Genomic DNA, 27,939 nt, shown 5'->3' with positions numbered 1-27,939 from the left:
GCCTTGGGCCATGAGAAAGTGTGATTGAAATATCTGAGATTATAAATATAAACTCCGCCATTATTTGAATGAGATTGAATGAGCACTACGTTGAGCAAATGACAATTTATTTCGAATTATTTTTCAATTTCGGGTGACAGCACATGCGAAAAATTCAATTGTCGTATTTTGTGAATTTTACTTTGAGAAATATTGAGACAAGAAATTTTGGAAAAAGTGAATATTGGGAGTGGGGAAGAAACTGTTTGGATTCCCGTGGTACATTGATCAAGCCGCCAGTCGGTGACAATATACTGTCCGGACAAGTAGTCCGTTGTCTTCCGGCCATTCTCAGACTCATCCCTCAACAAATTCATTCGATATCGAAATGTGTAGTGTTGCGCTGATAAATGAGTGCTACGAAGAGGCTGAGCGTTTGGTTTTGGAGGCAGGAAAAGTGAGTGTCATTCCGGAAACAAAATCAATCTCTTATTTCAGAAACATGTCAGTAATTCACGTATGAAAATATTTAAGAAAACAAGTGGGAAATTGCTCCTGCATTGCGTGTAGTATAGTTATTGTTGCTAGTAAATTAGCAATATGCTTCTGAATGGTCATTTTGCTTATTTTTTTCCCTTGTATATTAGTCATAGCCTATTTTATTCTCTTGAATTGAATTTCTTAATTTCTTCTCAACTAATTGTTTGAGATTTTCAACTCAATGGGATTCTAAAAATTTCTGAAAATTTGGATGAAATATTATTAGGAATATTTCATTTACAGTGGACAATGGTTAGAGTCGACTGTTTTGCGGGATAGGGGAAGCGAATTCGGAGAATTCGACTCTATTTCCCTGCCCCCACTACGCGCTCACGCCGAGCCCGACTTCCGAGAACTGGGAACGATAAAATGAAAAATACTATTTCTTTTCTCTCTCAATTCAACACTTCATTTTAATGATAAACTTTAGTTCACAGTTTCAACTATAATAGCAATATTCATATAGATTCAGACGATTTTTTTATTATCAATATTTTTAATTTCATTGACTATATTTGATCACAGAAGCTTTGTACCTAACATTCCATAGAACAGATATTTCTTCTGGAGTTAACGAACCATGTGAATCACAAATGTTAGTCGTTTTCTTTACATCGCTTCATTATTATTTTATTTAATCCAATTTCGAATTAATTTTATGCCAACAAAACGAGATCCTCCCCCCATGACAGCTAGAAGTGGACTAAATTTTTTGATCGACAATTCAAATGCAGAATATTTTATTTTTATTCTTTACTGGAATCGGAAGACAATAGCAATTTGAAGAAAATATTGGAGTGTTTACTCTCCGGCTTGCGTGGGGACAGTGGGGGAAGCGCTCGAGCGGCGAGACAAAAAAATTGAGGGGAAGTTCGACACTAACCAATATGCCTCTAACCAGAGTCCACTGTATACATAATTGAATGCATTCGAAACATCATATTTAAAGGAACCATCAGGAGGCTAACTTGCAGGGGAATTCATGAAAAATTCGAAATTTCCAAAAGTTATCCTAAAAATCAAATTAACGAGACAGTTATTGTAACCATCTTTTAACTTCGCCATAGTCGCATTGAAACAACAATTAAACTAGGGTGGAATTCATTTGAAGCGCAATATCCAGAGATATTTGCGAAATTCTGATGTTCGAAAAATAAGAAATTTTTGAAAAATTTCACAGAAATCAAAGTAAGGATTATTGCTATCGCTTTCATCTTCGAACTCGGTCAAAAGGACATCCCAACGAATTTTGTAAGACATCATTCAATGAATTTAGAACATTTTTTTAGTTATCGTGTTACAACTGAATTTTTAAAAAATTCGAAAATTCAAAATATGAATCAATGAGTCAAATTTTAATTAATGGCGATGAATAGGGCTTAGCAATACGTTCATTTAAGAAAAAAAATGATTCAATTTCATCGATTCATTAGCAAGAAATTGATGAAAAACTTTGTCACACGTCATGTCATATAACACAAAAAATCCAAACTATATATTTGAACGATTACAATGCTTCCGTTCGGAAGCAAAAACCTCGTGCTTTCCGCAAGAAATTATATTCAATTTCCATTGAATTCTATTAGAAATCTATCGAAAGATTCTATTCATTTTTTACGTCAATTCTGTTGAAAAATTATGCAAGATCTCCCCGCGTCTATAAGAATTCTGGGGCACGATTATTCCAAGTTTTCATTTCTTGGATTTTATCATGAGAAACAAATGAAAAAACAGCGGAAAAAACTTGGAAATTTTACGCCCAAGAATGTTTATAGAAAAATTCAGCAGAGAAGTCGTAAAACGGATTAAGTCGACTATCTCTTAGTTCAGTTTTTGAAGAATATCTCCGAATCTAAAGGAGATAATGAAATTTTCGTAACAACTTTTTTTCTAGAGCAAAGTGAGTGCTACAAAAAAGAGAATGACGAAAATTTAGCTACCTCCCTTAGATTCCGAGTTATTCATTAAAAACTGGCCAATAGTAAAAATCGACTTAAACCGTTTTGCCACTTCGCTACTGAATTAAAATCCATTAACTTTTTTCTATCAAATATATATCTTGGACTAGTCTTCACTCAAAATGAAAACTCCATTCAAAAAACCGTTAAAAATCTACAAAATAGCACATGGTGGAGACGACAGAGTTGCTTCGACGGAAGTTTTTTAGACGCGCTCCCCCAAATCAGTGATATGTGCCTGAAAATCAAAACTTTTCTTTCTTTTCGGGAGCATATATCAATATTGATTACATCAAAAAACTTTTTCGCATTCGTTCCAGTTAATCATTGCAGTATTCGATACTGAAAAATCCGTGGAGCAGAAGGATGATGATGGTGTGGATCTGGTCACAGAGTACGACCGAAAGATTGAAGAAATGCTCGTAAAAAATTTAACTAGGAAATTTCCTGATCACCGGTGAGTTCGAATATCTCCGGAGCTTGTTTTCAGTAGTTATGCTAATATGCAGACATTGAAGGATTATGTCTACATATCTCAGGTGTATAATGAGAAGGGGATTTTGAATTCGCATTGGCGGTGGGGATTTAACCATTGACAACTGGTTTCATTTCATGATGCGAACTGCAATGAATATTCTGTTTTTGAGAGTCAATGTCAAGGAAGACACGTATGAAAAAAATGAATAAATAATAGTATATTATGCCACCAGGCGATAAAAATATTATCTGGCGAATGTGGATTCAATTACATGAGAATCACATTCGCCAGATAATCCTTTTATCGCCGTGTGGCATACAGTATTTTATGTCGTTGGGCCCGAAAACCGCGATCTAACCGAGCGAAGCGAGAAAAATTTAGCCATTTTCTGCGTGTCTGTTTTAATAGAAGAACATGAATCTTTTCGATAGTTTTTCATTTTTCGGTATAAGTTATGCTCTTATGATTGTCTTCTGAAGAAATTCTTCAGCAGAAATTTTTCTATTCTTTTTTGACTGTTTTCACGGATGAAATAATTTAATAGAAAAACCCAGTGAATTCGTTAGAAAATTCTATTAGTTTTTGCCGATTCTATTGAGATAGAATAGAATAGAATAGAACATGCGCGGCTGGCCACTTAAAGCGCCCAGAGTCACCTAAATCATACGATCTTTTGTAACATCCGCCTTAGTTTCGGTCAGTCACAGCCCCAGCCCTGTGTTTCTCACTAGGCTAATAAGGCTGGTGACAGCCGCTTGTTGTAAGTCCTCTGGTTCCAGGAAAAATCTATTGAAATACTTTCGGTAGAATTTCCTGGGCTCAAGTTTTTCCAATTTTTTTGTTTGATTTTCTTGATAAGAAGTAAAGAAAAATCGAATGAAAAAAACTTGGAAAATTTACGCCGAAGGAATTCTGTAAAAAATATCTAAAGAGAATAAGTTATATAGAAAAATCGAGTTCTATACTGACTTTTTCTATTGAACATTTCAGTAGAATCGGCCAAAAACTAATAGAAAGTTCAATAAAAATTCGAGAAGACTGTAAAATATTCAGGTCAAAGGAAATTCAATAGAAAAAAATTTCAACAGTTAAGTTGTAGCGAAAAAATGAAATGTATTTTCTTTTTCTATTCGATTTCTCTATTGAAAAAAGTCCATAATTCTCTTTTAAATACGTCCAAGACGAATAGATGACATCTATTACGTTTACGAAATATTCTAGATTCATTGGCGAAGAAGAAACGGCAAAGTCTAACATACTCCCAGAATATACAGACGCTCCGACATGGATAATCGATCCCATCGATGGAACCACTAATTTTGTCCACTGTTTCCCAAACATTGGAATATGCGTGGCCTTTTCAGTAAATAAAATTATTGAGTTTGGAATTATTTACAATCCCGTTACAAAGCAAATGTTCACTGGGAGGAGGGGACAGGGGTCTTGGCTGAATGGAAAACGATTGAAAACGTCGACAAGGCGAGGCACGTAGTCTTTTTCTTTTCGACAGAATTGTGGCAATGCCTAGATCGATGAACGTAGGAACACCTAAAGATGTTGAATTTTCACAGATTTATCTAAATGTCTCGTTGGCATGGAGCCTTGGATCGCTCGAGACAAAAATTACAGGCCAAGTGTATACAGAAGAACAGATGCAGTTATTCAAAACACTAGAGGGTATATGAATGGAATGATAAAGAAATTGGACGATCGGGCGAGCACGCCGCGAAGCGATTATACAGTGTCTCGTTCGAAGGGATCACTAGGTAGTACCGCTACTATACACAAGGTCCCCCTGCAGGGGACCGTCTTCTCGCTATACTTGCCTGCAGGGGGCAATTATGATCCCCCTGCAGGGGACCGTCTTCTCGCTATACTTTGGTTAAAAGCTGTGGTAACACCTTGTGTATAGTAGCGGTACTACCTAGTGATTCCGAGAACGAGACACGAAGTATAATTTCCTTGACATGTGTTCAACACTGACGAATTTTCAGATTACGAGTATTAGGAACAACTGCACTGATGCTCTGTTACATCGCAATGGGGGCGATAGAAGCTTATCACGTAGAAAGTGTCTATGCATGGGACGTAGCCGCTGCCAAAGTTATCTTGGAAGAGGCGGGTGGTGTAATAATTGATACTTCAGGTAACGTAAATTTATAGGAAGTTCAACGAACAGGAGATTTTGGACCCACAACAATCAAAATGAAACAGTCGACAAACGACTGTTTGACGCAATTCAAGCAAAAAAATTTGTTTTATTAAATATTTTTTTTATTAATCATTGTTTATCAATTTTTTTTATTTTTGGGAGTACTGATCAGAATAATAAGTTTTTTTTGTAGCGAAGCTACTTTTATATTTATTTCACACCATTTCAATGTATTGTTTTCGAGCTCGGCTTAGCAACCGAATTTCGTACCGTGACACGTGTCGCCAATATATGGCTATCCTTGTTGCAAGACATCCTCGCGACGATTCGTAATAATTCGGATATCCTCGATCGGTGGATCTAATACCGTTGTCGCGGGAGCTCACTCTCGTTCCAGCTCTCATGGTGTAAACCAAAGTTACTCTCGCTGTGAATAAATTCAATTCATATATACGTTAATTCCGAGTGTTATAACTTGCAATCTCTTCTATCCTTCACCGAATCCCACATTTTTATTCTGTAGAATGGAAAATTATGGAGGAGTTTTGACGGGAGAAGATTTTGTCAATGGATTAATTGAAAAGAAAATGAAACAGCAAAATGAAAAGTGTAAACGGCCTAACATAATCAACTGAATTATAATCCATTGAATGATAAGACGAATAGAAAATTATTATTCACATCCGTACTCCCAAAAATAAAAAAAATTAATAAACAAAAGTTGAAAAACAATTTTATGACGTGGGGGGTCATTTTGGAAAACGGTCCTTATGTTCAGCGCCATCTATCGGAATTCTAGAAAATTCTACACGTTTCGGGGTAATTCGAGAAGATTCTTGAAATTTCGAGGAAATTCAGGCAGCTTCTAGAAAATTCGAGAGAATTCAAGGTGTTTCCAGAAAATTTGAGGGAATGCAAGGAGTTTCTAGGAAATTCGAGAAAGAAGGAAAGACCATGGACGTATCCACGTACAATTACAACTGTATCGAAGATACAGCCGCCTGCAATTTTTTTTGCTTGAATTGCGTCAAATAGTCGTTTTTCGGATGTTTCATTATGCCCCACTCCCCTCTACTTTTTTCGCATGTGAGTTGATGGGAGATAAATATCAATGATCCAACAAAAGTTAATGATTTCTACGAAACAGGTGGAGAACTCGATCTGCTGCAGCCTAAAGTGATTGCCGCCTGCAATCGTTCGATTGCAGATCAATTGGTTCAGCTATTCAAGGACGCCTCGTCGGAATCTGGAGACTCAACCATGGAAGCGCTGATCAATTCATAAAGGAAAGGTAAGGCAAGAAAATCGTCTTGTTACGAGGTCAATTTCAGGAAAATGGTTATTGATATCGAGAAAGCGTGATACAATATTGATATGTTCTGCTTCAAAAGTATATGTTAACTAATAAACGTTATCTACATTAACATATGAGATAACATGCTCTGTATTCTATGACGTATGTTATTATATCATATGTGATACATATCTATTTACACACAGAAAAACCTGTACGTAAATTACGGTTAATATCACCGTAAATTACGATTACATAAACGGATTACGGTTTCATATTCCTAAATAATTATGATTTTTTTTGTGTTTTACGTTTAGGTATACGTAATTAACGATGAAGAAAAAAAAGTTAGTCAAGCGTAAAATACGATGTTTTTTTCTCGTAAATTACGCAAAAGTAAATAATCGTCAAATACGTTTCTATTGAAATCGTTATTTACGATTTCTGAAGCGTAAAATATGCTTAGTGAAACGTAAAAGGCGCTTTGTTTCGGCGTAATGTATGTTTTCATTTTAACCGTAAAATACGCCTTTTTAAGCCTAAATTCCCCTTGTGGCGACGCAAAAAAGCCACCAGACATCATATTGCTGTTAAGCGTAAATTACGTTTAGCAAAAACCGTCAATTACACTTAACAAAAAGTAATTCACGTGTAGATTTTTCTGTGTAGCTCATAGGTCACACCCGTACTTGCATATAGATTTTTTCCCGTGGGTAGTCATTGGAATAATTAAATCCCGTTTCATTGTGGACAAATGTCATGTCATTCACCAGTTTCTATGCTCAGACCAATGGTGTCGTCTTGAGTGTCTCGAACGTTTAGATTTCGGTGCGGCCTCAGGTTTCATCCAAACACTACACTTGTCCTCAGGGTTCATGGGACTCCCTTTCGGGCAGTTGAAAATTTTTTCGAACTCCTGAGTATTGGAAATTGACCCCAACACTCGGTATTTCGCTGGGCTGTGAGGGTCCCTCAATATGTCTTTTCTGTTATGATACTCTGGAGTGGCTACTTCACACCACAACTACGAAAAAGATTCGTTGTTTTTACTTCTAAACATTTTCGAGTTTGAAGGAGTTGAATATTATTCATGACTAATGGATACAAACCCCAGCGAAAGATATGAAGAACATTTGCTCATCGGTAAATTCCTCGAATCCCGGAAGTTTCAGTTCTTCATGAGGTCTTCTATTCTTCTGCACGTGCTTGTAAGCACGCAATACGGATTGAATGCCGGTTGTATCAGCGATATTTTCTTGAACGGTGCCTTTTCCCCTCGTCTCCGGACTCTCGTCGCTATCAGCATATGGAGAAGGTGGGAAGGTTTGTCCTCCGTAATATTCATCGAACTGGTCGATGAAGCATCTAGCTTGTTGGTAATAAAATTTCGCCATATTCTCGTGAATGGAGGCATTTGTATCGAGCCCTAATAACAAGAATTACCAATTGAGAAGTTTGGTGACTAATTCAGTAGCAAAGTGGTAAAACGGTTTAAGTGGAGTTATCTCCCAGTTAAGTTTTTGAGGAATATTTTGGAATCTAAGAGAGATAGCGAAATTTTCGTAATTATATTGTTTGAAACGCAACTAAAATTCCAGAACATTCTGGTCGACTAGCTCGGCCTACTTCGAAAATCTCCGGGACCCTTCGGGTCATCAGTTATAAGTGACCGAAACACGCGCGAATCAGTTTAGGCTTGGCCTCTCACCGTATAAGTCTATCTCGAGCAAATCACCTGTAGAAGTCGTATAGTATCAGTACAGTTTCGATCAGTACATCAACTCAGTTCATTTATTCAGTTTTATAAATTCCGTCTAGAGTCAATCAACGCAGTTAAATAATTATAAGTATAAATTCAGCAAATCAATTAACAACTTTCTAGAGACATTCAACCGTGTATAAAGTGTAGATATTTTTAGACTTTGGTGGCTGTTGGCCACCAATAAATTGTGACTTTAGAAAACCCAGTATTTTTTCTTTCACGGCTCATCCTACTTTAACTATCCTCTAACACCTCCCGCAATCCACCCAATTTACAAATTCTCTCCTCAAACATGTATTTGTTGTAGCTCTCAATTGGCTCTACAAACAAGAGTATAACAAAAAATTTTCTGTCTCGCGTAGATTTCGAGATATTTATTGAAAACTGATGAATAGTCAAAATTGACTTGAACCGTTTTACCACTTCGTTACTGAATTCATAGTAATACTAATCCGTGACCACGTCACAAGATTATTTCAAATAATTCTCCTAGGCTGCTTGAATGAATTTAACCCTTAAGAGGTCGTGTTTTTCTAGCATTTTACTCGCTCTACAGTGGCCTCTAAAAGAGGCTGTAAATAGCATAAGTAGTACAGTAGGAGATTGCAAATAATATGTCCTAAGGGCTCACAACAAGAAAAAGAACGAAGAAAAACAGGGGCAGGCAGCATGAAAGGAGGTTGCCTGTGGTTTAGCGGGGATTTCATCACGATACAACCACTTAAAGGTTAAACCTGTTTGAGACATCACTATAATATTATGAATGCTCACATAGAAATACGAATGTTCCCAAACAGTACCTTTCTTCTAAAGGTATGGTAATTGAAAAAAATGAATTCTTAAGGTATTCAATGTTAAATTCAAAAGTGAATGGTAAGCCATAAATATTGTAACGTAATCGAATGTTCCATTTATCAATGCTCTCCCCTCTTGATGAAATAATAGTAGATTTTGTTATTAGGCCGAAAAAAACTTTTCTGGTGAATATGAGTTAGCAGCCTGAGCCAAAGGCAAGGCTGCAGGCAGTCATAACGGCTGTAGATAATGATCCACGGAGGCATAGCGTCCGTGAAGCGCTGCCTTAGGCCGGAATGACAAAAATGAATGTGTGGGTTTGTTTTTGTTATTCTATTGATCGGATGTTATTCAAAACCCAGGAGAGATAAATTCAGCTTCACCTGTATTAATTGAATATATAAATATTTGTTACAATATCAAGCTCCACCAGTAATTTGCATTAACCAGGGTTCGCCGCAGAGACGCAGCTGGTATGAACTCCAAAAAGCCGCAATATTATGAAAATTTATAATTTATTTCTGGCGTGGTCGCTTAATTTTAGTACTACCTATTTCATCGCATTAGAAACTTATGTGTAATACGTACCAGCATAATCCAAACCATGGCCCATCTCGTGACCGATAACCACTCCTGCGGTGCCATAATTAACGTAACTGTAAGGGAACAGAAAAAAATTATTTGCGAAATTTTTTTTATCTCTTACTTTCTTTTACATTTGTCTATTACTCACTTTGGCACTTTGTCCCCGAAGAGGGGAGGCTGGAAATCAACTGCTGGAACAACTGTTGAAAACAAAAACATTTGTAATTCGTAAATTTTTCAATAATACCTTCATTGGAGTTTGACCACAAATATATCAATAGTAATGTGACAAAAGGACGTAATTGTAAGCAGCCTTGGCTTTCGATCGAGTTGTTGAGTAATCACGGCCGAAAAAATTTAATAGAAAAACCTATCGAATTCATTAGAAAATTATATTGAATTTCTACTGAATTGTTCTATTAGTTTTTGGCCGATTCTATTAAAATGTTCAATAGAAAATATTCCGTAGAAAAAGTCAATAGAATTCAATTTTTCTGTATAACTTATTCTATTGAGATATTTTCTATAGAATTTCCTCGGCTCAAATTTTCCAAGTTTTTTCTTTTGATTTTCTTGATGAGAAGAAAAGAAAAATAGAAGGAAAAACTTTAAAAATTTGAGTCAAGCAAATGCTATAGAAAACATGAAAAGAATAAGTTATATAGAAAAATCAATTTTTTTTTACTTTTTCTATTGAATGTTTTCTATTAAACATGTCAATAGAATCAGCCAAAAACTAATAGAAAGTTTAAGAGAAATTTAATAGAATTTTCTAACAAATTCGATAGGTTTTTTATTAACTTTTTTCGTGCGTGATATCTTTGAATCTAAGAGAGATATCGAAAATTTTGCATAAAATCTTTTTCATAGCTTTCACTGTTCCCGACAGAATGCATCCTTCGAAAAATTCCTCTACTTTCCTTCGATTGAGAAAATCCTGATAAAACTGATTGCGAAGCAAATTCTACTTGGTTTGTTTTTCCACTTCACTACACATCTATATAACAACTTACCCATAATGTTCATACCCATGGCGTATGCTGCGTTCACCGTTAGAGGGTCCATCATCCATCTGAAGCAAAGTTGTATGCAATGAAAAATACTGTAGGTAGCTTCCCCTATAGTCATGAATCAAAATGAATAATTTTCTTACGCCTCGTTGCCTTTGTATCCTCCAAATGTGCGGATCGCCAACTTTTTCTCGTACCTCATGTAGCTCAAGACATTATCCAGATATTCATTGCCAATAGTTAGCTACACGTAGGAAAAAAAAGAGTATCAATCCATGTTCAATCGTTTTGCTTATTCAGTTAATAATATTCCATTGTTCCCCATACCCCTTTGTAGTGATTGATAACAGCAGTTTTATTTTTGTACCACTCTGGGAATCCAACGAAAGTCTGCATTTTATCGACCTTCTCCATCGCTTTCTTCTTCCCCTCCTCAGTTATCCAATTCGAATTCTCGATTTGGCATTTCAATTCTTTCTGAATATTTTTCATCATCCGGAGGACCTGAAGATTCAAACATTTGCTGTCTCAGTTTCAATATTGAAATACTCATTATAATGTTTGTTGGAAGAAGATAGTTACGGCTTTGTAGGAACTCTCCTTGATGTATTTCCCGATGAATACTAACGCAGCTGCGTCGGTCATCTTCACTTCCTTCACGCATTCCCGCCAACTTGAGAATATATAAGACAACTCAATACATTTACTCGGTATCTTTTTATCTTTCAATGTATTGTTATATACCCACTATTTTCTTAGATTTAGTTTCCCAACAGTTCTATTCTTCTACAAGAGTCCACCAAATATTCCCATTCTCAATTACTTTATTACATTTTATTATTTAATTCTAATCCTGCAAACTCCGAAAACCCAAAGAATCGTTTTATTTATTATCCATTTCACTGAACATTTTTCGCATGCGTTTAATTGCTCACTAATCCGGGACTTTCCCAACACCTCAATTACTCGAACTCCTCACCGAGCCGTACCCCCTAGTGGAAAATCCAAAATTATAGCGTTACATACCTGATCAGAATCTGACAAGGTAACCTGATCAGTGTCTGATCAAGACCTGACTAAAATTTCCACTCGGGTTGGATACAATTTGAGAGTGAAATTCGTAAGTGTCCTGGTAGCTCAGATGGTGAGAGCACCCAACGCGACATTGGGAGGTCCCGGGTTCGATTCGCGGCTAAGAAGTCACTAATTTTTTCTTTCAAAATAATTAAATTTAATTAATGCCTAATGATGGTAGGCGTCGAAACCCGAGTGGAACATCCAAAATTATAACGTTACATACCTGATCAGAATCTGATAAGGTAACCTGATCAGTGTATGATCCAGACCTGACTAAAATTTCCACTCGGGCCTCTCCCCTACCTCCGTAAGTCCAACCCGCAGAGTTCATCCCTCATCAAAAGTGACCAATCAGCCACCTTGGGCCTGACTTCCTCCATTCTCTCCAACTCTTAATGTCTACCCTCAGAGGACTCAGATTAAAACCCTCTGTACTCCAACTTAATCAGAATTATTCAAACAGTCTAACAATCAACATCTATTCAGGAAGATCTATTCCAAAGCATCTCAAATTGTACTTGTATTTAGTCTTAAAATACAGATTTCCTGTTAATTTGAAGTGAGTCCTTTTTCTTCAATCCGAAATTCAACAGTATTCTATAGTACTCACTGTGGCTGTCGCTCTTTCACGTCGTATTCGTCCTTCACGAGCTCAAAGAATAAGTCCTTTACTTCATCAATTGTGTACTTCAGAGTTTGACTCACAAATTTCCAGTGGATATAATTCACTATAATAATGTAGTATGTTTTGAGGCTTTTACGATTATGATTATTCACATCGATATTGACTTCCGGATGGATGTAGCGCTTGAGTTTAACATTATACCGACGTTTCGCAAACATCATGTTGCTGAAACGTCGCCGAAATATTGAATCCAAGCGCGCTATCCATCCTGAGACAAATTAGTATATTACAATACAAGTGAAAAAAATAGTTGTCGATGTGTGTGAGGTCGAGTCGAAGGCAAGATCTGTAATCACACTCGTCAGGAAATACATTTTTCGTCATTCCGGCCGTAAGGCAGCGCTTTACGAACGCTAGGCTTTGTGACAAAAATATCGTCCGACATACGGCATAAAAAAACTTTCAAAACGCTCAAAACTCGACTTCTGCACGACTTGACATAAAATATTTTAGAGCACTCGGTAATAAATTTCGTTTTCAACGAATGTGTGTACAGACCTCGCCTTCGGCTCGGCCTGCAAACTACCCATTCGTTGAAAACGAAATTTGTGCCCTTGTACTCTAATGTACTATTCTAGCTCATATGATTGCAACCCGCGCCTTTGGCTCGGGCTGCAAACTCATATTCGCCAGAAAAAAATTTTTCCAGTCTAATGACGAAACATACTATTTTTATATGTACGATATTTTATGATACTGGTGAGAAAAAGACGACTCTTTGCACGCCAAGCGTGCAAAAAGGTGCCCTTTTTTCACTCGTATCATAATATTGGATTTCGTCATAAGATCGAAATAGTATATTACGACGTAAGTGAAAAAGTAGTTAGAAGTACATTCTTCCATATGTATTGGACGATATTTTGTGATACTGGTGAGAAAAAGGCAGTTCTTGGTGCGTGAAGTGTGCAAAAAAATGCCCTTTTTTTCACTTGTATCATAAAAAACTTTTCTGCAGAGCATGAGCTAGCAACGTTTTTCAGGCCGTGTGACGTACAATATTTTTTGTCGTAACGACCGTAGGCAGCAATTGACGGATGCGTAGGGTCCGTGAAGCTCTACGGCCGTAATGATAAAAAATAATATATAGCATTATAATATAATATTCATATTATGCGCATTATGTAAATATGGGCAAGTAAAGGAAAAGTGTTCTGTTACCAATTGTCCGTTTATCCGTGGATTGTAATATTTTAGGAAGTACACGATAGTATCGTGAAGACGCCACAGCCATTGCGAAACTGCCCTCAACTTCCACATTAGCAATATCAAATAGATTTTGAAGAACTTTCTTCCAATCGATCTAAGTCCAACAAGAAACTTGATGAATATGAGCGAAAGCGGCAGAAGGCTTCGTAATTGATTCAATTAATAATAGTTACAATTGCCTGCGGATCTTTAATCGCCTTTGTCTTATTACCCCACCACTCGAAGAATGTATCGAGATCAGTCTCGTCCAAATCATCTTCAAGTTCATCCAGTATGTCAAAGAGAGTTTCTCCGTTCGTTGCCTGATAAGAAATTCAATTTTGAAATATAGCGTTTTCAAGAAATGCATTATAGTCCAGACCTCAAAGCATTTAATTTTTCAAATGAACTGAATAATTTGGAACAAAAGTTTTACAACGCCATGGTCTTAGTTTTTATATGAATATTCATATACTGAAGATGCAGCAACCATCCCGAATGAGAAGTAATTGTTTAAACAATAAAAAGGAACGATTTGTCGGTTTTTTACGTTTTTCGTGAAAACCATCTGTTTTACGACAAAAATACTTTTATTCAAAATGGATCCTCATCAAATTGCCTACACGCCTATTTCCAACTAGTGGATCCATTTGAGCCTTAATTTACTGTAAAGACTTTTTTTACGGCCTTTTGAGTCCTCTTTTCGAGTCTCATTTCGACACTCTATCCAACCCTATGCATGCGGCTGTGGATTCTACACTGTACCACATTCGCAGTCCTATAGAACATAGGAATAGCATGGGAAACCACAGGAAACCCATGCCGGTACAGGCGGTTACGCTATTAGCAACCTCCCGCTGGCCGGAACCTTCCGTTGAAAAATTCGGTTCCACGGGGAATCGAACTCACAACCTTTCGCACACTAGACTTGCGTCTAGCCCACTCGGTCACCGGCGTCGGTACTACTGTAAAGATTGTTTTCGAATTCTATTTAATGACTTGGTTCGAATACGATACCATGTAAATCATTCTTTCCAGCTTGATAATTCCATCGATATCCTCTTCCAACTGTTCTTCAGAAACATCAGCACGTGTGTGATCAATAAACAATTTAGCAATACCCTGGATCATACGTTGATAAACTTTATAGTCTTCACCCGTATAGTTTCTGTATATCGTAGGGAGGTCCTCCTCGAAAGGCAATGACGGACGGAAGAACTGAAGTCACATCGATGAATAAGAGACAGTCATTGGTCAAGTTGAAAATAATTTCAGAGCCTCATCACCACTTACTATTATCCCTCTATCGGGTTCCTCATCTGGCATGGACATCGGCTCTATTTTCCAAAATGTGGATTCCCCTGTCAAACGTGTGTAGAAAGCTTCCACTTCCTGCCACGACATTTCATCATCATGCCACTCTTCGGCATCCATAATCATTGGCCATCCACCATTCTGCATGATAAATGATTCGATAGGCTTGAGACCCCGCGCTTCGCGAGCCTCTGCAACGCAATACAGAATCAGTCACTAATTATATTTGAATAATGATTAACCCTAAATTGGTCACGCGATGAGGGAAACCCCGCCGCGCGTCGTTTTTCTTTAATTACAATTGACTGCCTAATCGGAAGAATTAAAAATTGCAGGCGGCTGTATCTTCGATACAGCTGTAATTGTACGTGGATAAGTCCATGGTCTTTCCTTTTTTCTCGAATTCCCTAGAAACTCCTTGCAGTCTCCCGAATTTCCTAGAAATTCCCTGAATTTCGAGGCTCGAAATTTCTAAAAACTCCTTGAATTTTTTCGAAATGTCAAGAAACTTCTCAAATTATTTCGAAATGTCTGGAATTTTCTAGAATTCCGATAGATTCAATATTAAATCCGATGATTTCATATTGAAATCATAGACGGACCCACGCAAAAAAAATGTGACTTTGTCAATTGAAGTGTCCAAAAAATTATAGTAGTTTTTAGAACAACATATTTCCCGAAATTCAAAAAAAAAAATCATTTCGGACAGATGAATTTTTTTTTCCATGTTAAATGAAATTGCCCATGACGCGATATTGCTGGAAACTCGCTAAACGCGCCCGGGCAGCGTAGAGTGAATTTGGCAATGCTAAAGCCTAAATAACACCGTGGGGAATCCCCGCGGAGGTGATCAATCGCAGGGTTCCGTTTGGTGACCAGACTGGGGTTAATTTAGTCACTGATCGTGAATGACGATTACTAACCCGTGTCCATGCACGAACGATACCACTTCTTTGCCTGTCGGACGGGAAGAATATCTTTGTTGCTTGACTTCTCCTCCAATAGATCTGAAAGATATCAACTTTATTAGTGAGAAGAGGAGTATCGTTATATCTGATAAATCGGTTGCCCGCGATTCACGGAAAAACTATTGAACCTCTTTCAATTGAATTCAGTAGCAAAGTGGTAAAACGGTATAAGTCAATTTTGGCCATTGATCAGTTTTCAACCAATATCTCGGAATCTAAGGGAGGTAGCAAAGTTTTTGTTATAACCTTTTTTGTGGAGTCGATTGAGTGCTACAACAAATGTAATTACGAAAATTCCGCTATCGCCCTTAGATTCGGAAATATTCCTCAAAAACTCAACTGGGAGATAAGTCAACGTAAACCCTTTTACCACTTCGCTACGGAATTGTGACTGTTACTGTTTATACTGCTGGTAGGACATGAATTATTGTCTTCCGCTGGATATTATGCAAGATAGAAAGTTTTGGAAAATTCTCCCTGAAAATTTTCGGAACCTACTAAATATTCACATAATGTTCGTTGGGACAAATTCGATTTGTTTATCCCCTTACGGTTGGGGCCCTTTTGTTTCTGAGCGTGGTGTACGCTCGATACCACTAGAATTCGATGACTTATAATCAATGGAAAATTAGGAAACCCATATTTCGTTGAAGTATTTTTTTTTGACGTCATCCGTTTAATTGAGTTACCCTCCATAGTTTTGGAAATAATCAATTTTGAAAAAAATCATTCACATTTTTATGTGTCGATACCATGAAATGTGGTTAATGGTCGATTTTCAAAATTTTTAGAACCTTCTGGAAAACTTCAGAATTTCCGAGAAAAATGATCGGAGCATATTTTATCTACGATCATTTGACAATCCTCTTTTCAATTTTGAGTGTTTCCTGAAAATTCACGTATTTTTATTAACAATTCGAGAGACCTTCCAGATTTTCTAACTAACTAGGAATATTTCGAATCGTTGGAATAATGTCGAGTTGATTTAGAACATGTTCCCCAGAATTTCCTATTTTTTTACAATTTCTAGAACTTTGACGAGCGCTCAAAGATGTTATCATAGGGAAATAAAAAATAGAGATTGTGGAGAACGGGGGAAGAGGGAGGCCTAAAAAATTCTGGACTTTTGGAAATTCATGTTTTTTTTAATTATTCGGCCCAACCAAAGCTGCGGAAGAAAGGGGCGGGGACAGCAAGTTCACAAATATAATTTTTCCAAACGAATATACTTACAGCATTAGATTATGCACAATTTCAATTTTATTAAAAATAATTACCTCGAATTCGGTTTTCTACTGTCGACTGAAAGTGCAAAAATCTGCTCCATGACGCTTCATACTTCGGAATAGGCTTCTTCGCCGCCCAACCGCCACAAGCGAATTCGTAAAAGTTGTCACACGGATCAACAGATTTGTCCATAGTTTCGTGGAATGCCTGAGCTATCATACGACACTCCTCCGTTTCACATACTTTCGCCTTCTTATGTTCAATAATTTCATTTTCAACGTCGTTATTTTCATCATTCGATTGATCAGATTCCTCCAACGAAAATAGCCACGACAAATCGTTCGGAATATTTCGCCTTTTGGCATGTAAATGCGATGTTGAGGATAACGATAATATTGCCAACAGCACCCTAAATAACAATGGAAAGAAAATCAACAGTACCAAACTTTATTCGCAAATCAAAGATGATTAATTTGACTCACAGCAATGTCTTCATTGTGATAATTTTCCTATAATAAAATACGTATCTAAACGACTGCCACTGACACACTATTACCATCAGAAAGTTACTATTTAAACCCTTCGATAGACCGGACGGTCCTTGAGTTTCTATCTTCTAGTTTAATGAGGGTGTAATATCGGAGTCAGTGTAGGCTTTCGATCCTTGCTGACAGGATGCGATAAAGATTCACTGCATACGCAAATAAATTGCATTATCATTTGTGATTTAATCAAACTTTACATATTGCCGTCATCAACCAGAGCGATGAGATATTCAATGAGGAGAAAAGCGATGAGTACACGCAGGAAACAATGTATATGCCATAAAGCAAAGAATGCCATGATGAAATAGATATAAAAAAGTTGTTCCTGTTATCGAAAGTATTCAGTTCAATTTATTTCCTTGATGTTACAAAAGTTTTCTTTGTTTCACATCCACACAAGCCTCCCATACTCTTTATTTTCATCTCTAATCTCGTGTTATTTCCTTGTTTACATACTCACTTATAGTCTACTTCATATATTTATTCATTGTTTATTAGTTTAATATCACATAAGTCTCTTGTATCACATTTGATTAGTTTTTGGATTTTAAAATCACTTTCCCCTCCTGCTTCCAAGCTCCTTCCTTCGATTTCTCCTTATCCTCTCGCCTGTGTTATCGAAAGTAGTTCAGTTGGGTTTGAAGGAAATTATGAAATTTGGCATTGAAATGACCAGTGAAATTACTAAAACTACTAAACGTTAAATTACTACTAAACGTTTCAATTAATAATTGCGACACTGCAAATATTTCGAATGTTTATGCTTAAAATTTGAAGAACTACTATCCTTTTCAGAAGTGTAATCCGCAAACTTTGGAGGCTTGTATCTTCGCGAAAAAAATGGCACTACTATGGGGCTAATTTCATTCGTTAAATTGAATATTACTCTACTCCAATACGGAGTTTCATTTTCTTTCATCCGATAGTTTCTGCGTTATTATGATAAGAAGAGGAAAAAACTAATGTGTTTCGTGTGCCGTGCAAATTAATGAACTTTGACCGATTCCCAGGACCTCAATTTTGTTTTTCCAAAAATTATCCCAATTTTTTACGATAGCCCACTTGTTCAAAAATGAAATGGTTAAACAAAAATTTCAGGTTTTGAACAATTACTAGTTTTGTAAATAAAAATATCTCATGCGACTATTTCCGAAATTGGCTCCAGTCATACATTTTTTCGTAAAGACAATGCCCACAATGTTTGCGGACTACACTTTTGAAAAGGATTAGCATTTTTTTCATGTTTCAATTTTTTTCATGTTGAAATCAACATTTAGGCGATAAACCCTAGAAAAGTCTAGAATATTCTGAAATATTGTCGGAGTACCTAAAGCATAGACCGATGATGAAAGGGTTTCGTTGGTAAGTTCTCAAATCAATGGAAAAGTTTCTATCAATTTTCACGGTAATTATACAATAAAATCGTCCTTCACTACACGTTGAATTTATGGGAAGACCTCACAAGTTGAAAATTTACAAAATTACTTTTAGAAAGAAAAGCGTAGAATGGGAGGTCCGTACATCTACATGAGCCAGGCTCCATATAAATAAGTGTGATAGCTCAAAGATGTGAACCTCGTTTACAGCAACCAGGTTCCGACCTAATTTACGTCGATATACTTCAAGATTAAGATACAAACTTTAATATTTACCTATCGGTAAATCTGAAAAATATGAGCCTACTATGCTACCATATTACCAATATTTTTGATAACTCTCACAGTCCACGGACTCTCACAGTCCACGGGGAAAAGCATGCGCAGCTAGAAGTTTGATGATTATGTTAATCAATCTAGGATTCTTTTCATAAACTCACCGAAATTCCTTCATTTTCGGGCTCTCCAGATTCGTGCGTGTTGGCGGTAATAGTGTAGAATGCGTAATAAGTTGTCAAATTTGCGAAATTGGCATCGACTTCTTGCCATGAACGGTCATCTTCCTTCCAGTCATCAAAATTCATGGCCATTGGCCAGCCTCCATTGCTCTCAAGAAATGATGCGATTGTATTGACTATACTTGCATTAAGAGCAGCTGCAATGAACGAAGCGAAAGTACGTTCGTTTAAGGGGTAGCAGAATGCCAAAATTTTCCAAGTTTTTGAACAAATTTTCTGTTAAAAGTTATCGATATTTTCACAAATAAAAACACATTAATCTCCAGGAGGCGATGATGAAGGTCTATGCGCTTTGAATGTTAAAAATATTAATAACTTTGAGCATGAAATTTGTTTGAAAATTTGAGTTTTCAAAGACTTTTCATACGTTGAAGATCGATTATATAGATTTTATATATTTTTTATATCGATTATTAGACTTTTCATACGTTTTCAGATCTATATAATCGATCTTCAACGTATGAAGTCTCACTCCAATAACCCACGACTTTTAAAACTCATAGTAGTCTGCCCTTAACCCTAGTCTGGTCACCTGACGGGAAAATGCGACTTTAGTCACCTTCGCGGGAGAGTGCCGCCGTGTTATTTGGGCTCCAGCGTTGCCGAATCCACTCTACACTTCCGGGGCGCGTTTAGCGAGTTCCCAGCAACGTTGCCCAACAGGCAATTTCATTTAACACGGGAAAAAATTGTTCACCTGTTGGAAATGATTTTTTTTCTCACAGAATTAAGGATACAATATTGAAAAAAAAATACTAGAATTTTCCAGGTACTTCAATTGACGAATTCAATTTTTCCCAAATTTTTCCGGTCAACCAGTCGATGGCAAGGTGAATAAAACAACGTGTTACGGCAATTCTCTCGCATGGTGACCAGTCTAGGGTTAAATAGAACCTTTTCCTTAAGGTGTAACCCCTTAAGGTGGAATCCCTATGTTTATAGGAACTTTTAGAATTGTGTGTTCTCCGGCAATTAGTATTTTTTATTTATAAAACTACTTCATTGACTCAATAAAGCAATGGTCGAGTGGATAAAGTCGTTTCATATATAATTAATAGTAGTATTCTATGTATAGTTAATAATTGTATGAAAAAACACAATTCAAAAAGCTCATACAGACATAGGGGTTCCGTTTCCCCTTAAGATATATCCCAAGACAATCGGACCCAAAAGTTAGTCCCTATGGATTTCCGGAAAAACTTCTAAATAATTTAATTTGTTGCATTCTCATAAGCTATTGAGTTTTTCTATTCTCATGTGTTGTTGATACAGGCAACAATAACTGTTTGAATCAAGTATGAAATTATATGTTAATTAATTTTTTGAATCAAATAAGGAATGCTTTCACGAAATTTACATTTTTTACAGTTAAATATTGTAGAAACTATGTAGTACAAAATTTTTTTAAAACTTCAGCGTATTCAGAAGTTATCGATCTATCGCGGATTAGTTTTTCAAGAACATGGAAGGAATTTTTTTCTCATAAAACGGAAAAATTGAGTTCGGGGGGACACATAACCGCCGTTTGGCCTAGGCCTCGCACGCTAGGAGTCCGCATTATTATTTATCATCTCCTAAACTGTGTAGTACAGCTAGTTAGCATTTTTTCGATAACTGCGGACTATTTGAAACATTATCTATTAAAAACATGGGAACAATTTTAAGAAAAACACGCTTTCTAGGGATATACCTTTAGGATATCCAAGCATCTTTTACAGTTTGTTACAGATCACACTATACATCCAACCATTTTCAATCATTAAATTTGTTAATTTAAATGTATGAGAAAAATTTGAAAAAAATCATGAATATTCATCATCGTTCAAATTACATTTTGCACAGAATCATTATTTTTTAAAGCTTCATTGTTTATAAATAAATAATTGAAATTGTTTAAACTTTCGAAAACCGAAATTTTTAGGCCTAAAATCGATTTCTGGTAAAATTCTGAATATGAATAAATTTGTTACGATTCCGAACAAATAATGGTTAGGTGGAAAATTGATTCCTTATGATTGTTAGTTGATTGTTTACGGTTCAATGTCGAGATTCAAATTCAGACCTGCACAGTCTAAATAATAAAATCGTTGTAGAATGTCCGAAAACTTAGAGTCAAATGGGGCACAAATGAAAGCTCTGATGTTCGACTACAAAAGTAGAAAAACATTTCACTGGAGAAAAAACTGTCAAAGTAGTTGGATATCCTTAAACTTAAATAAATAGGTGGAAATCTTCAAGTGTAAGTAGAGTTCACAATTTTCGAATACTGACCGATGTCCATACATGACTGATAGAACTTCTTCGCTTGCTGAATCGGAAGAATATCGGTGACTTCCGGCGCTCTCTCCAGCATACCTGCACGCAAAAAAAAGATTCATAGAAAAACGTAAAGAATTCGATGCAATTCGATTCTAAAGGTCTTCGCTAATTCCGCTAATTTTTTTTCTCATCATTCATTCACACATTCAGTGAGTAAAGAAGATAAAGTAGAACAGAAGAGTCTTAGTACTTTTCAGACGTTTCTGGAGCGCGAGATGTGTGGATTCGAGACGATTCCAGATATTTACATAGCCTGGAATTGTGTTTTTGCTGGCCCAACCACCACAACTGTACTTGTAGAAGTTTTCACATGGGTCGACGGTTTCATTCATTGTTTCGGCATACATCTGCGCTATCTCTTGACATTCCTCTGTGAGACAGACATGTGGTTTCATGAGCTCAGATTCCCCAGGCAATGGCAAAGCTACAGCTAAGACTGCGAATATTATCCTGAAAGCAATTAACCAGAAGTTCCCAAAATTCGAAATTCTTCAATCAGTACGGATTTGAATTCCGTGGATCATATATAATGAGAAAAAAAATTAGACTTACCATAATTCCGGGAAAGTCGACATTTTTTGGGCTAAAGAAAAGCAATCGTCAAGCAATAGTCACTGTAACTCGAGTATTTGTGGAAAAAAAAGGACTATTTTTCAGTAGAATGCACTGATAACGTCCCGTAAATGTTGCAATAATAAAATGAAACAATAAAATTTTACTTCGAAGTGGATTATGATCATCGCTGAAATGTTAGACCGAGGATGTTACAATTTTATAGGTACATATATTCTGACCGTGAAAATATTGAAAGGGAAATTAAAGAATTCTTCATGATTTTTGTTTTTCAAAGACCACATAATTTTTTCATAATGTTCCTTCTAATTCTTCATAATTGCTATTTCCAAAACTAGTAGAAAAACCGAAGTTCTGACCATACATCTCGTGAAATCATTTCAACTATCCGCTGAATCTCCCGCAAACAGATGAACTATGAACTCGGAAGAACTCCAAGCACTGTTAGAATTTTTTTGAAATTTCAGTCACAATGTCCTCTGAATTTTTAATGTTGTGAGTTTGAATTAAATTTCAAATGAAAACCTTCACTACATTTCTCATTCATCTTGAAAATTCAAGAAAATTGGGTTTTTCATGTTAACGAATCATTGATTTTTCAATGAAAGCTTAAATTTTTAATAGTTTGAAAATTCAGAGAAGTTATTGCCTGAATTTTCAAAATTTCCATGGTTTTTCAGTGCCGTATGGATCTGAAAATTGAGAATTACTTGGATATTCAAGGAATTAACTGATTCGTCAATGAAGAATTCTACGGAAATTTCATGGAACTTTGTCATTGTTAAAAATTTCAAGCTTTTTCACATGAAATCTCAAGAGTAATTTTCTAACATTGAGTCTGCGAAGCAAAATAAATAGTCAACCCGAAGGAATTAAAAATAGTATTAGAATTGACTCCTTAATGAACACACGGAGAGAAATATTCAATAAAAATTACGTATCTTTTCCGTAATCCCGGAGCGAAATGTGGTTGTAGGAAATTTTACGGAATTCTCACGGAAATTTTCCAAAGCGTTCCGTAATTTTTACCTGAATCTCCTGTGAAAAATTACGATACCGTCACTTAAATTTTCTAAGTCAATGCCGTAATCGGGGAACGAATTGTGAGTTCCGTAATTTTTACCTGAATCTCCTGTGAAAAATTACGATACCGTCACTTAAATTTTCTAAGTCAATGCCGTAATCGGGGAACGAATTGTGAGTTCCATTATTTTTACTGAACATTTTTCTCCGTACATGTAAATATTACTTTTTTCCAGAGTCTCTGAGCGTGGTGACGTCTTCAACCTTCAAGCCTTCACCTACCATCTCTATACAAGTATGAGCGATTGAAAGTATTAATTCAAAATGTAATATAATGTGCATTCCGAATGAATAAATACGAGAGTTTATAATCCACCGATTGTCTTCTGAATTTCTCTTCATTCTTCTTTCGATCCTCAATAGCATTGTCCAGAGCCCCAGAATATCTCTTCATAAAATCCCAGTCTTCATGGCATTCTTTCATAATTCCCTCTCATTTTTTCATATGTTCTCTTTCCAAAATCTTATACTATTAAATCATTACAACTATCCGATTATACTCCCCAGGTGATTCATGTCGGAAGTTCGCGGAAGACTTCTATTATCGATAGCGGAAGCACTCAGAGTCTGCGAAGTAAAAAAATCCAACTCAAATAAATCGAACATAAAGTCACTGATTGACTTTTCCATAAATGTGCGAATATCACTTTTTTTCTAGAATCCCTGAGCACGGTGACTTCTTCAACCTTCGAGCCTTCACCTATCGACTCTTTTTTTTGTGGATACTGATCGTCTCTATGCAACTATTAAATGTTCAAAGTATTAATTCAAAATATACTACAATATTCTGGTTTTTAAATAAACAAATACAAGAATTTATATTCTACCGATTGCCTTCTGAATTTCTCTTCATTCTTCTTTCGATCCTCAATAGCATTATTGAGAGCTGCTTGTTCCGCAGGTGTCATGACGACTAATCTCGGATCCATGGCAATCCAGCTGTCGTGAATAATCTGATCCGCAGTCCAACGTTTCGTAACTTCTGGCTCCAAAAGATTTGTCACCAACTTTTTCACTTGCTCACTGAGACTGTCAGCCACTTTCTTCCGGAACTTCCACCTGCGATTGGTCTGAATTTCGTATAATTTTTTAAGATTCGGCTCATCGAATGGCATGGCTTTATTGAGAATTATGTAGAGGATGACCCCGAGGGACCACATATCTGCCGCTTTTGGATTGTATGGAGCTCCTCGCAGAATTTCCGGCGCAGCGTACATCAGGGAACCGCAGAATGTATCGCTCAGGACTCTTTTACCTCTTGAGTCGATTATATAACGTGCGAAACCAAAATCCGTTAATTTCACGTTATTATTGGCTGTCAGGAGAACATTCTCACATTTTATGTCGCGGTGGACTATTTCCATTTCGTGGAGGTACTGCAGGCCTTCAGTTTATGCCATGGAAATTCAGAAATCGTGTGTATTTTATCGGATGACACAAAAAAAGGAGAAAAGAAATATTTTTTCAATAAGAGTGACATGCCGCCCTATGAGAGATGATTCCCACTCGCGAAGATCTTATAGAGACAGCCGGATCCGCTATAAAATTCTATTGGACTTCTACTGGAAATTCTATTACACGGAGAAGAAAGTGGGAAAAAAATTACCGAACAAATCAAGTAATTATGGACTGAACTTGATTTTGAGTACTTTTTCACACTATATGGGCGAGAAAGGGCCAGACGAATAGTGAATTTTTTCTCCGTTGATCCAGGAAAATTGAATGAACGTGAGGGTAACTTCACGCACAAAAAAATTTAATAGAAAAACCTAACGAATTTGTTAGAAAATTTGATTGGATTTCTATTGAACTTTCTATTAATTATCAGTTTTTGGCCGATTCGATTAAAATGTTCAATGGAAAAAATCATCTAGATTTCGATTTTTCTATGTAACTTATTCTCTTCGGATATTTTTTACAGAATTTCCTCGGCTCAAATTTTCTCATTTTTTTTCATTCTATTTTTCCTTTCTTCTCATCAAGAAAAGCAAACAAACAAACTAGAAAAATTTAAGCCGAAGAAATTCTATAGAAAATATTTCAGTAGAATCAGTTCTACAGAAAAATCAAATTCTATTGACTTTTTCTATTGAATGTTCCAATAGAATCGGCCAAAAACTAATAGGAAGTTCAATAGAAATCCAATAGAATTGTCTGACGAATTCGCTAGGTTTTTCTATTAAGTTTTCCAGTCATTCAAGTGTCATTCTTCATCCGATTCTGATTTACTTGAGATAGATCAGTTCATGGATGCATTGTTCCACTCTATTATTCTCAATTGACAGAAAAAAAATCACAATATTTTGGGGAATTAATTATTAAAAATACTTAAAGATAATTGTCGAACCGAACTAGAAATCCAACAGAATTTTCTAGCGAATTCGCTAAGTTTTTCTATTAAATTTTCCAGCTTTTCAAGGTTCTAAAATTAGTTATTAGAAATACCTAAAGACAATTGCCTAAACCAAACTCGTGCTTGACCTTCATCCACAGCTCCATTCTTCAACGTGAAATCAAGAAGATCGCCGTTCTCAGCGAACCTCATGAAGATGAAGTACCTACATCGTCTTTGAAAAATGCTGTGTACATGGACCACGTGGGGATGGTTCAATTTCGCTAAAATATCCAACTCTCGGGGAAGAAATTTTTTAACAAAATCCTTGGGTGCCTTCGACGTGTCCACGATTTTACAAGCCAGGGGGTTACTCTGCTCGGGTTCATTACTTGGAGTGTATTCAGCTAGGAACACCTGCGGAAATGTCATCTTTTTCATAATTTCGGAATAATTAACTTACTTCATGTAAGCATGTGTAACTTTTGCTCAGCGCCTCTTAATATTTCGAGAGATACAAAATCGTGATACATGGATGTAATCGAATTCATTCAGTTCTTTCTAACGAGAAGAAAGAACACAAGCACGAGAACATCTCACAGAAAAACGTAACGAATTCGCTAGAAAGTTCGATTAGTTTCTGAGTGACTCAGCTGAAAAATTCCGCATTTTCTCTGTGCATGTTTTTAATTAAACATGTTTGCGCAGTAAAAGTCCAGAGTAAATTTTGACTCCGAGTCAACACCAAATGGAGTAAAAATAAGTCCACGGCATTTTTCGGTGTCAATTTGAAAATTGATACTGCCATGCTGTCAAAATGAACATATTAATCAGCATCTCCGGGTGAGAGAGTTAAGTTTAACACCGGAATATTTGACCCCTCACACCAGAGACAACAACACCGATTTTTTTTACTGTGTAACCCTTATAGATCAAACCCAAAGTTAACTATGGGTCAGTTCTGGGTTTATGGAAAAAAACCCAGCGAAGAAAGAAAGAAACTGAGAAATTTGCATTAATCCTGAGTTACCTCTGGGTTTGATTCATCAGGAAATCTGAAAAATTCTATCAAAATAATAAATTTTGATTTTTCTGAGCAATTTTCTCTATTGAGATATTTTCTATAAAAATGATTGGACATGAATTTATCAAATTTTTTCCTCAGAATTTGTTTTTTCTTATCTCATTGGGAAGTTGACGCAAGAGAACTGAAAACAGGTGAGTCGAGGCATTTTTTACGTGTGCTAAAAAAACATTCACACTGTGAGGATTTATGACACCCTATACTGAGACCAAAATTTCCTCATATGTAGACCGTATTTACTTGAGGGAAGTAAATTATTTTCAATGACTTAAATCTCAGAATGTTTGCGCTTCACGAAACTCGCATATATCCTCATATATCACGATAGTTCCGCGTTATGTTATGAATATATTACATATCGAAACATTGGAAGTGCACACGGAGAGAAATGTTCAGTAAAAATTACGGAACTCACAGTTTGCTCACCGATTACGGAATCGATTTGGAAAATTTAAGTGACGGTATTGTCATTTTTCAGACGCGAATCAGATAAAAATTACTGAACGCTCTGGAAAAATTACGTGACGGTTCCGTAAAATTTTCTACAACCATATTTCGCTCCGGAATTATGGAAGAGATACGTAATTTTTATTTAATTTTTCTCTCCGTGCATTTAAAAAATTATGCAAACAATAAATACTTGAAGATTGACGATTCTTCTACACGATTAGAGTGAGTCCATTTGCGACAAATTACTTGAGTACAAGGGCATGAACCCTTTCTCGGACAATGTGAATTTTGAGATGCCTGAGAGAATTGAGCAATTAAAGAAAAATTACTTGTCTCAAGTAAATATATTGCAGATATTGCAATTTTTTTCTCAGTGTAGGTAATTGATGAGTTACCTTGGCGAAAGAACCCTCTCCCAATTTCCGTAGTATCTTATATCCACGTGCTCGCAATGTCAGTTCTTCAGATGGAGTTTGATTTAGTTCGAGCTGCGACATGTGATTATAACCAATTAATATTCTCTCAACGCTTATCAACTTTCATGATTTATCGAATTTTTTAGGTGGTGAATCTTTCATTTTTAGTTGATACGAATTTATTGATTTTGCGAAATAGGCATGTTTTGAAATAAATATTTGAATTGACGGATA

The 27,939-nt window shown here is 36.2% G+C and overlaps 4 protein-coding genes across 4 annotated transcripts; 1 reads left to right on the top strand and 3 right to left on the bottom strand.

Annotated features, from left to right (window-relative positions):
• Nucleotides 1–286: 286 nt before the first annotated feature.
• On the top strand, nucleotides 287–23,739 carry LOC107038696 (inositol monophosphatase 2). Its single transcript, XM_015257937.2, has 7 exons — nucleotides 287–436; nucleotides 2,798–2,934; nucleotides 4,177–4,439; nucleotides 4,527–4,632; nucleotides 4,950–5,101; nucleotides 6,255–6,398; nucleotides 23,600–23,739. Exons 1-6 carry the CDS (start codon nucleotides 368–370, stop codon nucleotides 6,389–6,391), a joined length of 864 nt encoding a protein of 287 aa, XP_015113423.1. The 5' UTR covers nucleotides 287–367; the 3' UTR covers nucleotides 6,392–6,398; nucleotides 23,600–23,739.
• Nucleotides 6,421–17,544, bottom strand: LOC107038694 (neprilysin-4). Its single transcript, XM_015257934.1, has 16 exons — nucleotides 17,492–17,544; nucleotides 17,060–17,418; nucleotides 15,738–15,821; nucleotides 14,794–15,005; nucleotides 14,518–14,718; nucleotides 13,695–13,823; nucleotides 13,474–13,615; nucleotides 12,241–12,358; nucleotides 11,136–11,226; nucleotides 10,881–11,057; nucleotides 10,697–10,797; nucleotides 10,557–10,615; nucleotides 9,692–9,743; nucleotides 9,547–9,614; nucleotides 7,511–7,827; nucleotides 6,421–7,425 (listed from the first exon to the last, which is right to left on the bottom strand). Exons 1-16 carry the CDS (start codon nucleotides 17,503–17,505, stop codon nucleotides 7,168–7,170), a joined length of 2,382 nt encoding a protein of 793 aa, XP_015113420.1. The 5' UTR covers nucleotides 17,506–17,544; the 3' UTR covers nucleotides 6,421–7,167.
• On the bottom strand, nucleotides 17,893–22,583 carry LOC107038697 (neprilysin-21). The gene is made up of 5 exons (XM_015257938.1): nucleotides 22,320–22,583; nucleotides 21,958–22,217; nucleotides 21,720–21,803; nucleotides 19,371–19,585; nucleotides 17,893–18,163 (listed from the first exon to the last, which is right to left on the bottom strand). The coding sequence occupies exons 1-5, from the start codon at nucleotides 22,340–22,342 to the stop codon at nucleotides 18,152–18,154; spliced, it is 594 nt and encodes a 197-aa protein (XP_015113424.1). The 5' UTR covers nucleotides 22,343–22,583; the 3' UTR covers nucleotides 17,893–18,151.
• Nucleotides 23,580–27,786, bottom strand: LOC107038695 (testis-specific serine/threonine-protein kinase 2-like). The gene is made up of 5 exons (XM_015257936.2): nucleotides 27,685–27,786; nucleotides 25,869–26,172; nucleotides 24,251–24,807; nucleotides 24,071–24,166; nucleotides 23,580–23,990 (listed from the first exon to the last, which is right to left on the bottom strand). The coding sequence occupies exons 1-5, from the start codon at nucleotides 27,784–27,786 to the stop codon at nucleotides 23,910–23,912; spliced, it is 1,140 nt and encodes a 379-aa protein (XP_015113422.1). The 3' UTR covers nucleotides 23,580–23,909.
• Nucleotides 27,787–27,939: the final 153 nt, after the last annotated feature.

Source organism: Diachasma alloeum, unplaced genomic scaffold (assembly GCF_001412515.2).
Source record: "Diachasma alloeum isolate Michigan unplaced genomic scaffold, Dall2.0 Dall_scaffold_00286, whole genome shotgun sequence".
In the NCBI taxonomy this organism is placed as follows: Eukaryota; Metazoa; Arthropoda; class Insecta; order Hymenoptera; family Braconidae; genus Diachasma; species Diachasma alloeum.
The sequence above is the reverse complement of the archived record's forward strand: the minus strand, read 5'-3'. Positions and strand labels throughout refer to the sequence as shown.